The sequence below is a fragment of the Notothenia rossii genome (genome assembly GCF_949606895.1).
Source record: "Notothenia rossii genome assembly, chromosome: 6".
Lineage (NCBI taxonomy): Eukaryota > Metazoa > Chordata > Actinopteri > Perciformes > Nototheniidae > Notothenia > Notothenia rossii.
The window spans coordinates 16,308,156-16,322,623 of record NC_136909.1 but is presented as its reverse complement, the minus strand read 5'-3'; the positions used below and the strand labels follow the sequence as shown (position 1 = coordinate 16,322,623).

Genomic DNA, 14,468 nt, shown 5'->3' with positions numbered 1-14,468 from the left:
AGCTTCTGGAAAATGTCCAGGCATATTAATTGCACAACTCATTTGAAGACAGGAAACATGTCATCGCTCGTTCTGGCTACACTCTCTCTTAATGGTGTGTCTGAGTAAATATTGTCTTTGCAGTCTTAAAGACATCAGTAAAACAAACGTTGCTGAAGTCGGCCAGTTCCCTCTGATTTCGTCTCTCCCTCGCTTATAACCCTCCTATTCCAGCTCTATGGCATTACACAGGTAATGACATGGCACCTTCTGTAGGGCCAGCATTGATCTGCAGCTCAATATGGCCGTATAAGCTGAAGTGGGCTGTTCTGCTACTATTTCATCAATGCCATAGAAGGCCCTGAAGTTGGACTAACTTTCAACAACTGAGGAACATTGGCTCTAGAGATGTGAAGACACTTCTTGCTGCTCTGACACTTCCTACGCAAGAACATGTTGACATAATGATATATGAATTTCAGATAATGAATACTAGTTATACAGATAACAGCTCCTTCCCTGCTTTTACTGTGAAATACAGGCAGTAAGAAGTTACTTTTAGTGTAACTATACATAAAACCTAATAAGCAGAAGTGGCTGATAGTACAGACAGACCTTTGTCTCTGTATTGGCATTATGCCACAACTTTACATGTTGGCACCAGTTTCATTACACAGATAATGACTGAGCAACTCCCCACCTTCTTGTGACATCATTACAAAACAAAAGTCCCAATTGACTTGAAAAATACCCAGTGGGGCTACTTTTAGATTCAACAACCCGTTTGTGTAGTAAGAACAAACAGACTCAGAGGTTATATTTGGGTTACTGAGAGTAAAAACAAAACCGCGTGGTATGAGCTGGATTTGTCGGCGTGTTTGAAAACGGAAAGAGGGAAAGTCCCTCTTCTGCAGCGGCTGCTGTGTTACTATTTCAGTGAGAGGAAGGGTTTTCCAAGTCCCCTTTACTTTAAGAGGGCTTATATCAAGCATGCATGACTTTGAAAATAGAACAGCGAAAACACCGGAGCAATAATGTAATCTATGTGTGCTAGCAGGTTTACCTGTTTTATGAGCATATAAGTCTCTGACATGATCTTCTCGATGCGTTGCAGGTCGTAAGTCATGACTTTCTGGCCTTGCTGCCAAACTCTGTAGGCATCAAGCAGTAACGTTTTTCCGGACTCCACATCGTCAAGTAGCTTCCTTTTCCTGTTTGGCCTTCGTAGTAGCCCCTGATCCATCCCACCGGCTGCCACGGTGACCTTGGGTAGCAAAGCTTGGAGCTGCTGCTGCCTGGAACTGATACTTAGTTCCTCTAGAGACAGCTCTGGTGTCCGGCTGCTGTCAGTCACTTTGTGCGAGGGCTCCACGGCACTCAGACAGGTCTCTGCCTCCGTTGGGTTGCCCTGAGAGTCTGTGGGAGCAGAGGGTTTCCTCCACTGGCCACTTTCCAGGTCCATGGGTTCCTCTGGCCCTGCTTTGTGTCCCTCACTCCCAGCAGTCTCCACCTTCCCAGGGTAGATCTCCTGAACTTTGCTCCCTTTATCTAATGATGGCGGTGGAGGGGTGAGTTGTGCCTGGGAGGCTTCCCTGGGCCCTGTCTCAGCGGCACAGGCTCCCTCTGTGAGCCCAGGCTTCTTAGGCAGTGCATGCTTGCTGTCCTCTGAACTGGGCCTGTTGGATGCTTCCGTTGTGGTCATCTCCCCCATGGAGGGCGCAGGCGCTTTGTGAAGCTGCTCAGACACCTGAAACAGAACAGAACCTGTCAAAACATGAAGAGGGCGCATGCCAGACATCTAAACCGCTGAGCGGCTCTCTGCTCTTTGTGTGTGTGCTGTGATTTGTGCTTCCTCACCCCTGTGAGACTGTTCAGATTGTCCTCCAGGACTTTTACAGTTAGGAAAAATGCTCTCTTGGCCAAAACCTGGCGATCAACATCCCGTAAATACTTCCTTCATGGAAGAGAAAGAAGAGGAGAAATGTTATGGAACAAATACATAATACATGACAGAAGTAGAAGTATCATATGAAGTGGGTCCTTACTTTCCCTGGTCAGGGGTTCTCTGCAGCATGAAAGACACTTTCACCAGAGTATCGTGATCCTTAAGCTGAAACAGCACCTTCAGCAAGAGGACAATGGATCGGTTCATATGAGATGCAAAACTCCCGGGGCGATCAATCTCATCTACTGGAATACGCCAGATGCCCTAAAGGAGACAAGAACAGAAAAAGGGGAAGCAGAATCTGGAGGTTAGTTCGACTTCATACAACCTCAAATATCATGTTTTCCACTAAATGCTGGTGATCCTGGGCTCAAACACACTTGTTGGTGGAGCCTTTAACAATTAAAGTTCACCAAGTATTATTTCAAATTGGCCAAATAGGAGGAGCAGCTTCCATTAAACTTGTTTTACATTTGACTGGACAACAAGCCAAAAGGCTAATTTATGAAATTCTGAAAGTTTTGTTTTTACAAGCACTCTTCGTTGCCAGGTTTTCAGAGGCCTCGGGAATGTATGACACACACAGACAATCAACAGGGAGAGATGGACAACACTGAAAAGAAAAGAAAGTAGAGGAGTTGAAAACATGGCATTGAAACAAGAAAGCTCTAATGAGGGGATGGAAAGGCTGCAGGAGAGATCTAGTGGACTGGATGGCCATGTGGAAGGGGGGAGGGGGATCTCTCTGGGCACACATGATAGGCAGCCTCATTAGTGCTCAGCTCTGTCCAAGCAGAGTCCAACAAACACAGCCCTGCTTTGCAGAAAGATGGAGGAGTCCACCTTCCCTGTGAGCACATGTCCTCTCAGCAGGTGAGGCGAGGCGCGCTTCTCACTCTGAAGCTACTGATACGAGTGCAGATGGTGGCCTAGGAGGCGTACACTATAGCACATGGCGCAGGGCTCAGTTTCTGGCCTTAGGAAATGTGTTTGAGACAAAGACAAAGAGGACCATATTAGGATGGAGCAAAACAAACGAGACGGCTCTATCGGCTGCTGAAGGCACCGGGGAGCTCCTCCTCTGATTGTCAGATGACATTTTCAAAGCCACCAGAGACGAACAAAGCAGGAAAGAGAGGTAAGATAAACACATCAAAACAAATCACATTCCTGAGCACGTCATATAAACTCATCCCAGGCAAAACAAGCCGCTGTGTTTATATTCAAGACTTCTTTAGAAAAAACGGATTAAAAGATGCTTTTACACTTTTAGTTCACTTAATGTTGTCATCTTTTAAGATTCATTAAGAAATAATTGTATTCTTCTCCAGCCACATTTCCAGTGGTCAGCAAAAACCTCTAAAGAACAAGTGAACGGCTCCAACGCCTGCGTGAAAAGAGAAGATTTAGAAATCATATGATGCAATCAGGCAGGGCTCGGGAAGGTTTTAACCTTTCAATGCACAGATTAGCAAACGCTTCCAACGGGAACGGGACAAGTGTGATGAGGGGGTGGGCTCCGCACACTTAAAAACATCTCTAATGGAGGAGAGTTGTTCTTCATCAGAAAAGCATCCAACCACAGCAAATCTGTTTAGGGAAAGCAGAGCCATGGCTTTACACAGATTATGCTGAACACAACAGCTAAAGCAGATTTGTAAGACTTTTTACTGCAATGATTTTAAGCACCCCCTTTTTTTGTTGAGAGAAAAAATAAGCAATGCTTGAGACTAGAGCGACAGAACTGGCAGATGATGCCAATACATTACGCAAAAACATCTGACTGATAAGAGATTAAGACGCATAGCGGGGGTGTGTGAGAGATAAATACATGACAAGAGAGTCCTTTGGTACAGAAAGAATAATCAGACAAGTGTTAGGTTCAAAAGAGTAACTGGTAAAGTTATCCTAATTCACTAAAGTCACTTTTTCTTGTATTATAAACATCAACATAAAGGAGTTCTGTTGCAACGTGACAAAAAACAAAGGAGACCAACTTCTGTCGGTCCCTCTACTTCTTGTGTGACAAACAATGTCTCTATGCTGAACATCATCTGCCAAATCAACCCTCAACCAGGTGTCTTTTTTAACCTCATCTACTATTAACATCTTATTATGCCAGCAGTAATGGGAAGAAAGGCACGGGTCTAAAATAAGAGCCATGGTTGAACTTATTAACTGCTGGGAAGTTGCACTAACTGAGTGTTAATGTGTCTTTAAACACTCAGCAAACACTACTGCAGCTCACTGGTAACAACAATATCAGCATTTCATCAGCCAACAACAACAACTTCAGATTCACACAACAAATCCAAGATGGCTGGTAACCTGCAATGCTTTCAGCACTTTGCATGTGGGTGGTGTAAATGTGCATCTTACTTAAGTCTACTGTAGTTTACATGCAGGAATCTAGACGATTGAGACCCTCAACAGTACATACTTAACAGGATGCTCTATGCCATTTAACAAGAGTATCACACATTTAGTCAAAAACAAGTCCAACACACTTCTAGACACAGGAACTCTGATCACACAATAATTACCTACAAACTTCTGCGCAATGTGTTCAAAAGTTGCAGGGAAAGGCAGAAGGAGACTCACCATCACCTAAGAAAGCTACTCCCCTGCGCCTGCGTTAGTACTCTTAGAGACTTAGTGCTGGAGGTAGCAGCACCTGCAGCCCTGGCAGCGCCTCCACCCTGAAAGAGGCTCACACTCGGAGAGCAAGGCTGCATTTGGGTGCTAGGGCAGCGAGAGCTGAAGGGGAAGAGAAAAAGGAAGCCCAGCTGCACACGGCAGAAGAGGAAGAGAAGAAGAGGAGAGCGGCAGGAGGAGAATCAGCGATGGAGTGAGGGGCCTGTAAGCTCAGTGTGCCCCTGACAGAGGAGCCGACTCGTTCCTCTCCTGCTTTCAAACCCTGCCATCTCAAAACAAAAACACCCACGCACTCTATCTCCGCTCTGCCTGAACCCAGCCTGTCGGAGTTCTCTCCCCCCTCCTCCCTTCCTTTCTCCCGCACTATACACAGTGTACCGCCAATCCTTGTAGGCCTTTGCCAGCCAATCGGAAGCAAGCAGAGAAACTCCCGCCCTTAGTGCACACCCACACACTACACACACAAACAGAGGAGTGAGAGAGAGAGAGAGAGAGAGAGAGAGAGAGAGAGAGAGAGAGTAATGAGGAAGCAGAACCAGTGCAGCAGAGAGAGTAGATGAGTAGAGCGAGTAAGAGCCCGGGGGAGGGGGAGTGCATGATCACCCTGAAGACGGAGCAACAGGAAAAGAAACAGAGAACATAAACTGGCTCACAAATGAACTCGCATCAATGTGCTGGGAGGAATCAAGAAGACGGCAAAACCAGTAGTGAAATGAAACAAAAACTTGAGAGAAAAAAGGACAGCCCACGGTAACCACAGAAACACAGGCTGAGGAACAATGCTGTTGAATAGATACGATTGTGGTTTTGACACACACACACACACACACACACACACACACACACACACACACACACACACACACACACACACACACACACACACACACACACACACACACACACACACACACACACACACACACACACACACACACACACACACACACACACACACACACACACACACACACACACACACACACACACACACACACACACACACACACACACACACACACACACACACACACACACACACACACACACACACACACACACACACACACACACACACACCTCAGACAGCAGAATACTGACAGCCCTCACCTTCTTCGTTTCCTCTCCTTTAACTCTGGTCAACTCCCTCCAGCTGTCCACCATAAACATACTAAGCAAACACACCTTGTTTTTCCTGCTTCCTGTTGTGTGAGTGTGGGTAAAAACTGCTGAAAAATCTCAAGCTCAAGTGAACACAGAGAAAAATAAAGCAATGGAAAACACACTGGCAGTCATACCTAACCCTCCAACATGCAAATCAAAACACAGACTATGTGCAAGATGTATTCATTGGGCCAATACTCCTCCCCTAAGAAATCCTGAGCGGAGCTCCACCTACAGCTGAACGCACAAATGTTTGAGTCATACATCAAATCGAGGCGAGCAATACAAGTGTCACTGTTTCCAGAAGACTTTCCTAACCTAATAATACAGGACACCGAGGCCTAAGTGCATGATCCGTTAAATTCAAGCAGTCAAGTCCAACATGTAAGCTTGTCATGGAAACACAGTATCAGCTTAAAAACACGTTCTCCGAGAAGTTAAAAGACCAGGCGGGATTTATGTTTTGCTTTAGCAACAAGGACATCCATTTTCTCTGGAGCTTCGCAGAGAGGGAATGCGTGAGTGAGTGGAAGAATATGTAAGCAGGAGTATGAGTGTGTGGTGTGTCTGGTTGGGGGGGGGGGGGGAGGAGGCTACACACAGGGACTCCTCACGATCGCTCTGAAGGAGTCCTGAGCAGCCTCTATTGTTACAGCAGCATTATAACCAAAAGCATCAGATTCAGCCCTGATACTTTGTTACAATAACTGTATTACAATTACAATAATTTACCGAAAATGATGACTATGTTAGAATACAAAATAATTGTTCAATAGTGTGGGTATGTATGGGTAAAGGGTATGTCACATCACAATATAATTAAAAGATATAGCCAGCCCACTTAAATTAGGGATGGACTATTGAAATATTAGTTTCTTGGGTTTATTTTAAGATTCCGACATTCGTGTTTTGTTTTTCCTTTCTAGATTTTTTTTAATTGAATAACACTTAGTACAAATAACATGACTATGAAATAACATGATTCTTATTTTGCTGCATTACGTCGCCCATAACAGACAAGAATTTAATAAATCGTAGAAATGTCTGCCTACAGCCAAAATACATGGAGCACAGTGTGTTAGTACCTGCTCCTCAGACTCTGAGTAGTGTGTGCCAGGTACACTGTGTGCTTAACCAAGGGATGGAGCAGATGGTTATGAAGGGTTTGGAAGTGTTGGCTACATTTACTGATACTGGAATAAATGACTGGATGTTTTTACTACAAGATCATGGATACACATTGATTTGGGTTTTTTTGTGAATCGTAAAAATCACCAATGAGGTTGCTCTGCTACGACACTATGCTATTGATACGATTTTTTTTTTAATTAGTTCTATAAAGTTTTAACCTGTTGAATAGCAGTACAAATAATGCTTATCAGTGCGATGCAGTGTAAGATTTGAAAATTCGCTACCAAAGCCCCAGAAACAGAAAAAGGTTACTCAGGGCAACCCTTCCTAAAATAGCAATTATAATTATTTAATGAAAAAAAAAACGCTGGATTTATTCCGTGCATTATCGAGCGCTCCAGTACAGGCAGCTGAAGCATTGAGTAAAGTAGTATGAGTCCGAGACCTCTTAACCTGAACATATAAATATACACCATCATTTTAAATGTCAAACAGCCAGTAAGGGCCAAAGCAAGTAGCAAGTCCAAATGCCCTAGTCTCACAATACAAATGTCAGTGCATGAATAACATAATTACAGAATGTGACTCAGTTACTAATTATATTTACAACTACATAACTATTATCAAAGTGATCTGAGATTCAGAAAAATGCTCTTAGGTTAGAGGCTCACGAACTCTGTAAAAACACGCACCAATAAAAGACGCCCTAAAATGACATTAAAATACAAACAATGAGATAAATAAATAAGTAGGAGCCGGTATGAAAATCTGCGTTAAAAAAAGCAGAGTCTATTTGTCCTCGTGCTGACAACCACAGCGAGGAATTATGCAACACAAGCTTATCTGGATCATTCCTGAACGGCGATATATAGGTTACTTTACGCAGACTCCAATTAATGTAGCCCAGCCAAATGAACAGGCAATGTAGGCCATGATGACCTACATTAGCAGCACTCAGCATTCACCAACAGGCTCATTGAAGCACAGATGAGAGTCTCCTTTGCATCAATGTGCCATATGTTTAATATTTGATCATCAATATTTCAATTTGGGGCAATCCCCTCTTGCTGGTTATTCTGTCACTGGAGAGATGACTCAAGCACAAACAATAAGTCTATAAAACACTAGCGCAGAGTGATTAGTCTGCTTAGAACGCAGCTGTCGGCTGAAATTGAATCGTCAAAAGTACACAGCTTTGAAAGGCTGGCTTGAAGGCTGTTTGTTCAGAATCCATCTCTACCTGGGAACAACTGTGTGCTGAACAATGCCTTTCTATCCATTTACGAGTGAAATTACCTCCACTGCTGTTGCTTTAATGAAGCTAACAAAAGAAATGGTGGAAATCCAAGCTATATAATGTTCATTCCGAACATTTTCGTTAATGTTATAGCTGCTTAGAACTCATAGACTCGTTCAAAACAGCCATTTAGAAATGTTTGTGTTTCCCTGTGCTAGAGAAAGAGGGCTTCGTTTGAAGGGAACAATAAAGCTCCAACAGTTGGTGTGCCGGGGTGGCAGGTTTACCTCCAGAAGGAGCTCTGTGAGAGCCCAGTGGGAGCCAGAGCGATGCGGAGCTAACCTCCAGCTCCGACTTGGCCCACATCGCTTCTGCAGTCTGTTCCCAAAGGCCACATTTGACTCTATAACCTATTCAATCAACTATGTCCAAAATAATGTTCCCAACCAAAATATACCCCGACAAGTGACTTATATGTGACGTTAAGATGATGTGACAAACTGTTTGTATCATCTGCTTGGTAAGGAGAGTCTGAACATTTAGGCCCCGACAGGAACAAATAAAAAAGTAAGCTATTTTTGGCTCACATTGACAAGACATAATATCTGCTTCAAGTAAAAAGAGTAAAATCATCTGACATGCGTGACAGATGACAGATTCAGACAGTAATCTCCACTGGATAACAGCAGAGGCCTTGTAATTCTGAGAAGCAGATCATTTAGCACTCTCCTCAGAGCACCATGTATCTAGTGATTTATATTTAGGGCTGATTTCTGTGCATCCTATTGAACTATGTGAATAACGTGTGTGAATAGGGTAAACCAACTGCAAAACGGCAATCATTCGCTCCCAGCCAACATGCAGACAGCTCATTAGTCACAAACGTGAGGACACACTTCAGTGCTTCACAGGTTTCCCTCTGGGATGCTGCATTAGGTGCTACTGTGCAGTTGTTTACTATGATGAGGCTAAACTTGATAGCATAATAAAGCTGATGATTATAATTGCTTCTGGAGCAAGACTTACATTTGCCGATACACTTCAAAAAGGGCATTGTGTAAATAATAAATGTTTGAGCTTTAAATAATATAGTATTCATTAAAGAAAATCCAAGTAGGACTTTCACTTTGAAAGTGAGTTGCTGCAGTCATTTTTGTTGATTGCATAGAGCAGGGGTAGGGAACCTCTGGTCTCGCGGGCCGTATACGGACCGCGAGACCATTTGGTACGGCCCTCGATGTAATTTATAAACACACGCAAAAAAGAAAAAAATTAAAGCAATCTAGACCGCAAAATAATTAAACAAGCGAGTGCCTGTTTCTCCTGGCCAAGGTCAGGGTCCTTGAACACAACACGAGCTTAATGTCTCATCACGTGGTATATGTCTTGTTGTCTGACAGGGGTGTAGTGCTGACCGAGAGCACCAGAACGCCGCTCCAGCACTTCACAAATGGCAGTACCCATAAGGAGCCGTACACATGCCGCAGTTTTTGCGTGTCTGTGTCTTTAGTTGTAAGCCCAGTGGCGATCTGTTCATCTGTCATACTGATCATACAGTCAATAACTTTGTTGTTATTAGCATCTGGTTAGCTGGCTATGCTAATGAATATAAGAAGCTTTTTCTCCAACCAGTGAGGTAAAGGCACATCTTTATATGATCATTATAGTTATAAAAAAATAAGAGAATAAAGTATACAGGTATAAAATACTATATGACAGAAACAAAAAGCTTAAGAATACAGTTTAAAAAGGAGTGATTTGTAAAATATCCATAAAGAAAAATAAAATCTGTTTCCAGTTCTGTTTCATATGGATGTTGAGAGATGTATCCAGATTGATGGCTTTAACTTCCAACATTAAAAAAAAAAATCCTAGAGGAGAGGAGGTTAGGTCCCCCCCCCTCCCCCCTACTTAAATCATGTTCACATAGATAGGAAACTAAATACATTTGCACACATCTTGTGTCCATATCTTTCTGTTTTGGTGCACGCGCATGCATACGCTAGTCATAGTAAGATATCTGGATTAAGAGGTTGCTTTTTCTTTGCACAGCATGAAAGAAAGGCCAAATGAATGGGCTGTGATTTTAGTATTTCTAAGCAGAGGTCAATCATTTGTACGGCCATCTGAGGATGTTGAAAAAATTGAAATGGCCCTTGAGAGGAAAAAGGTTCCCCACCCCTGGCATAGAGGAACGCCAATAACTCCAGTAATGACAGGTTCCTCTCAAATGTTTGGAGCAATGTGTTGACAGTTTGACAGAGAGCAGGGAGAAGGAAACATGCTTGGTGATCGCAGTGAACTGACTTACATTGAACAGGTTTGTCTTGTTTCTTTCACAGAAAAGTCCTTGTGCTGGCATGTGCTTCAGCTGTTGCCATGGGACACTGCTTCCTAGCAACACATCTCGGGCCCACTGTAGGTTCTGAGGAGAGAAATAAATGTGAAAAACACATACGTTTGAATGTACATTTATTTACACGCACAACATCATTCCTAATGACAGAACCAAGGGGATACCCTTTTTTGTATGAATAGATTGATGGACTATATTTGCACGCTCAATTAACATCTTGCCAAAAAGAAAAAAAGGGAAAATTAGGCTAATTTGCAATCAGGGAAAGTCAGACCCCCTTTTCACAGCGTGATGACTCACAAATCAGTGTCTACGCCAGTGCCCTGTCGGAAAAGATAGCATACTAATGCCACTTCATGTTATCTTTCACAGACCCAGTAGGCTATAGCATAACATTACAGGCTCCCTCTCACTCCATGGAGGGAGGGAGGACAGAGCTGGCCAGTCAACGTGAGCGGGAGCAGGTTTTCCTGAGAACAAAAGGGGCACAGAGGCTTTTAACACTGGATGTGTTGGGTTGTGAGGGCAGCTACACAACGTGTGTCATCAGCATCAAATCAACTGACTGTGTCATCGAGTCACAGCTTTTTCTTTGATCCAGGCAGCTGATAACTCCACTGGTGGCAACAACAGAGGGAAACCTTACCACCTGTGTAAGCCTCTATCAGAAGGTTATCTGCATCTCATTCATTCTCAAGGGAGTAATCTTTACATTCGATCTGTTCATAATATAATAAACACATTTATACTGTTTATATTTGATATAATATTTGATAATTTATTTTTTGTTGTTAATTCTCTATTCCACTTTTTTAAGTATTTTTATTTTAATGTTTGAACAAACTGATGCTTGGTTCTGTAACCAAATAATTTTCTAAATTGGGATCAATAAAGTATATATATATCTACATATCTATCCATCTAGAAATGTAACGTTTTTTTTGTCGTAGCAAATAATGAGAACCATGCTGTGACACACACAGTACTCTGCGGTCAGATGAGCATATTACATAACATTAAAAAAAAACCTTTTCCATTCCCAATCCACCCTTATTGAGTGAGGACAAAGGCTGTACTAAAAAGGTTGGACTAATGGAGTGCTGACAGAAGGATGCCACCAGAGGAAAGCTCAACGCCACGTCTCTGTGCCAAACTGGCTGAGAGAGCACTGCGCTGCCACCCACGCACACCTCTGCCCACCGAGCCTCACAGCCAACACAGGCTGTTTCAGCAACTCCTGCGTTACTGCAGAGTGAACAGATCCACAAGAGAATCCAAGTGGGGGGGAAGAAAGCTCTGATATATTTGACACTGAAATAATGAATCCAAAAGGTCCATGTCAATTGAGGAAATTGAAGCAATTCTTAGCAAACCCAATCTTCTGTAAATGTCAGCATTAATGAGAGGGGATAGTGATTATAGGTTGTATGACTTAGGTTTAATGGATGACTTGGCCTTTGAATGCAATGAAAGCGGACTTGTGTAATCCGTTAACAGGGGCACACTGACCTGATGGGCCTTGCTGTTGTGGTAGAAGAATGCCAGGCGGTAAAGACTCTTGTAGTGCTGAGGGAAGCGGCCGAGGCAGAGGAAGAGAGATCCGACGCACATTTCCACCAGCATTCGTCTCTGGTCGCCACGATCTGTGGGCAGGGCCTTGGGCACCTCGATCACCTCGAGGGGGGGCTCTGGCTTCCTCTTCCCTTCACTGGCTGGGGTCTGAGGAGCAGCTTGTTGAGAGTGGGATGGCTTTGGAGGGGTCGCTGGGACGGGCAGAGGATGGGGACCAGGGTCTGCTGAGACCTTGGAGGCTGAAGACTCGGGGAGTGTCACCACCACGGCTTCTACCACTTCCTGGATAACTTTCTCTTCCGTCTGGATGCCAGAGTGATCTCTATGTGATGCTAAAGATTTAAAGCAAAGACTTTAATCCAGAGTTGTGCAGGTTAGATCAGTTTTCTGCTTGCTTTAAAAAGGTCATTCGTTAACCTTTATAAAATAACCCGTCATCACATTTCCCCAAATTGTCATTATATCCTGAGCCTCCACTTATTGCTTGCTATGGCATTTGCAAGATATCCCCATGCCTGGAGGAAAAAGACCAATGAGAGGAGATGAGTATTTAAATAACTAACTTTAAAAAGAGAAAGTAAGCTCTTGTCAGTGGGGGCCGTGATTGCCTTTGTGTCGTTTCTGAATGTGGGAGAGAAACTTCCCCCGGAGCGAACTTTGGGATTTTAGTCTTTGCAGAACATTTACATGGACCTAAGGGAAAAGGAAAACTGCAAAAAAGCCAAACAGGGCCCTTTAACGCATAGATTGAGTGGGATGGACTCTCCTTTGATCTGATTGGTTATTTTTTATTTGTGCGCAATGGAATCTTGCAAATGTCATGAGGAGCAATAACAGGCAGGAGAGAGAGGAAGCTGTCCACAGATGATCTGTCTCATATACTGTGAGCATATAAAACGTTAATAACTGAACCTGTAATGTCGAGAATGTAAACATCAGAACACCACATCTGACTGTGACATTGTTGTATAAATTCATTCCATTGAGCTAAAAGATGTCAAGGTAAATGCAGCCATAAAGAAATAAGTCATTTCCAGTCCAAGCGTACCTGTGTCCTCAGATGCAAACTGCCCGTCCTTCACTGGGGTCGTACTCTCTGATGACGAGGAGCTGACTTTCCCAGAAGCAGGTTTGTGGCTGCTGTCCTGGGAGCTGGCGGGGTCAGTGAAGGCATCCTGGGTGGAGTTGGAGTCCGAGAGAATCACCACTTCACTGTCCTGACTGCGCTCTGCCAGAACAAAAACACATCATGGGTCATGCCGCCAGTCGCATGGACCCAGATCGAGACATATTAGTACATCCTTTCTGGATAGCATTACAAAATATAATTATAATTGTGTCTTTTCTTTCTAAAAAAGTGGGGGGGTTTTCTTTTTTTCAGGTGGGACAATCTTTTATTGATCCAGTTAAGATTACTGTATTGTATGAGTTTTAACAAATTATCCAAAATGTGTAATGGAATAATTTATCAGCATGCTGTATAGGTCTTTTTCAAGCTGTTTTTAAAAGCCAAAAATGTCCTGTTATAATGTGTGTGTGTGTGTGTGTGTGTGTGTGGGGGAGAAATAAATATCATTTTTGAAACACGAATAGGTCCTTAGCCACAAATCCTTATTAGTGCATCCCAAATGACACATTGTTATAAAAGAGAGATGGTTTGTTTTTGTTAGAGGTCCAAAACCAAAATGCCAGCATTCCTCTTAATTGCCGTGTTGTGCAACCTCAGCAAAAAGATCCTTGGCAGGGAACTGTTACTAACACAATCAGAAGGGCAATAAGCTTTTGCTATTTCAGTGACTATTGCACACAAGGGGCTTTTCAAAGGATTCACAGTTATCAGCTAACAGGAGAAGTTACTATGGCACTGTAAGGTTTGTGAAAGCTGAACACTTCCCGCTAGAATGCACTTCATTTAGGGTTAAAACATCTCCTCTTAAAGAGTTTTGTTGGTTTGAAGAGCAGTACCATTCAGGGAAGCCAGCCACATTGAAGACCTGGGCAGGCAGTAATCATGGTCAAACTCTGGTGAGGCTGTTGAAGATATGGGGAGCTGGTTTTAAAATATAATCAAGAAAAGCCGTTATCTTAGAATTTATATTTTTAAATGTCTGCAATTTTCCTTAAAAATCCATAATTTGTCATTATGAAAACTGAATAGATGTAATCCCTTTGAAAATGTAGAACCTGATTCAGACACAAACATTCACAGTATGAGTCCAAGTGTTAGGAGGAATGTATCAAGTGTGTCTAAAGATCAATATTTCATCCCAAAATGAAAAAGTAAGGCGTGTGAAATGATCCGTGGATAGACATGCTGCATCTTTGTGGCAAAGCAGCGAAGACCTACGAGTTTTGAAAATGAGATTTTACACAATAACTGATCTCTTGCTTTACCGCCAATTGTACAGCACAAAAGAAAGAAAACATCA

At 43.0% G+C, this 14,468-nt stretch overlaps 1 protein-coding gene across 4 annotated transcripts in view; it reads right to left on the bottom strand.

Moving 5' to 3' along the window:
- cabin1 (calcineurin binding protein 1) overlaps positions 1-14,468 on the bottom strand; it is a 40,452-nt gene that overhangs the window by 12,823 nt on the left and 13,161 nt on the right. For 2 of the 4 annotated variants that reach the window (XM_079690811.1, XM_079690813.1), the window contains exons 28-34: positions 14,005-14,070; positions 13,088-13,267; positions 11,977-12,371; positions 10,423-10,536; positions 2,025-2,188; positions 1,837-1,933; positions 1,043-1,726 (exon numbers count right to left, since the gene is read on the bottom strand). In XM_079690811.1, the coding sequence (XP_079546937.1) occupies positions 1,043-1,726; positions 1,837-1,933; positions 2,025-2,188; positions 10,423-10,536; positions 11,977-12,371; positions 13,088-13,267; positions 14,005-14,070 (1,700 nt within the window). The remainder of the gene's footprint in view (positions 1-1,042; positions 1,727-1,836; positions 1,934-2,024; positions 2,189-10,422; positions 10,537-11,976; positions 12,372-13,087; positions 13,268-14,004; positions 14,071-14,468) is intronic. The other 2 variants (XM_079690812.1, XM_079690814.1) reach the window with 1 other exon arrangement.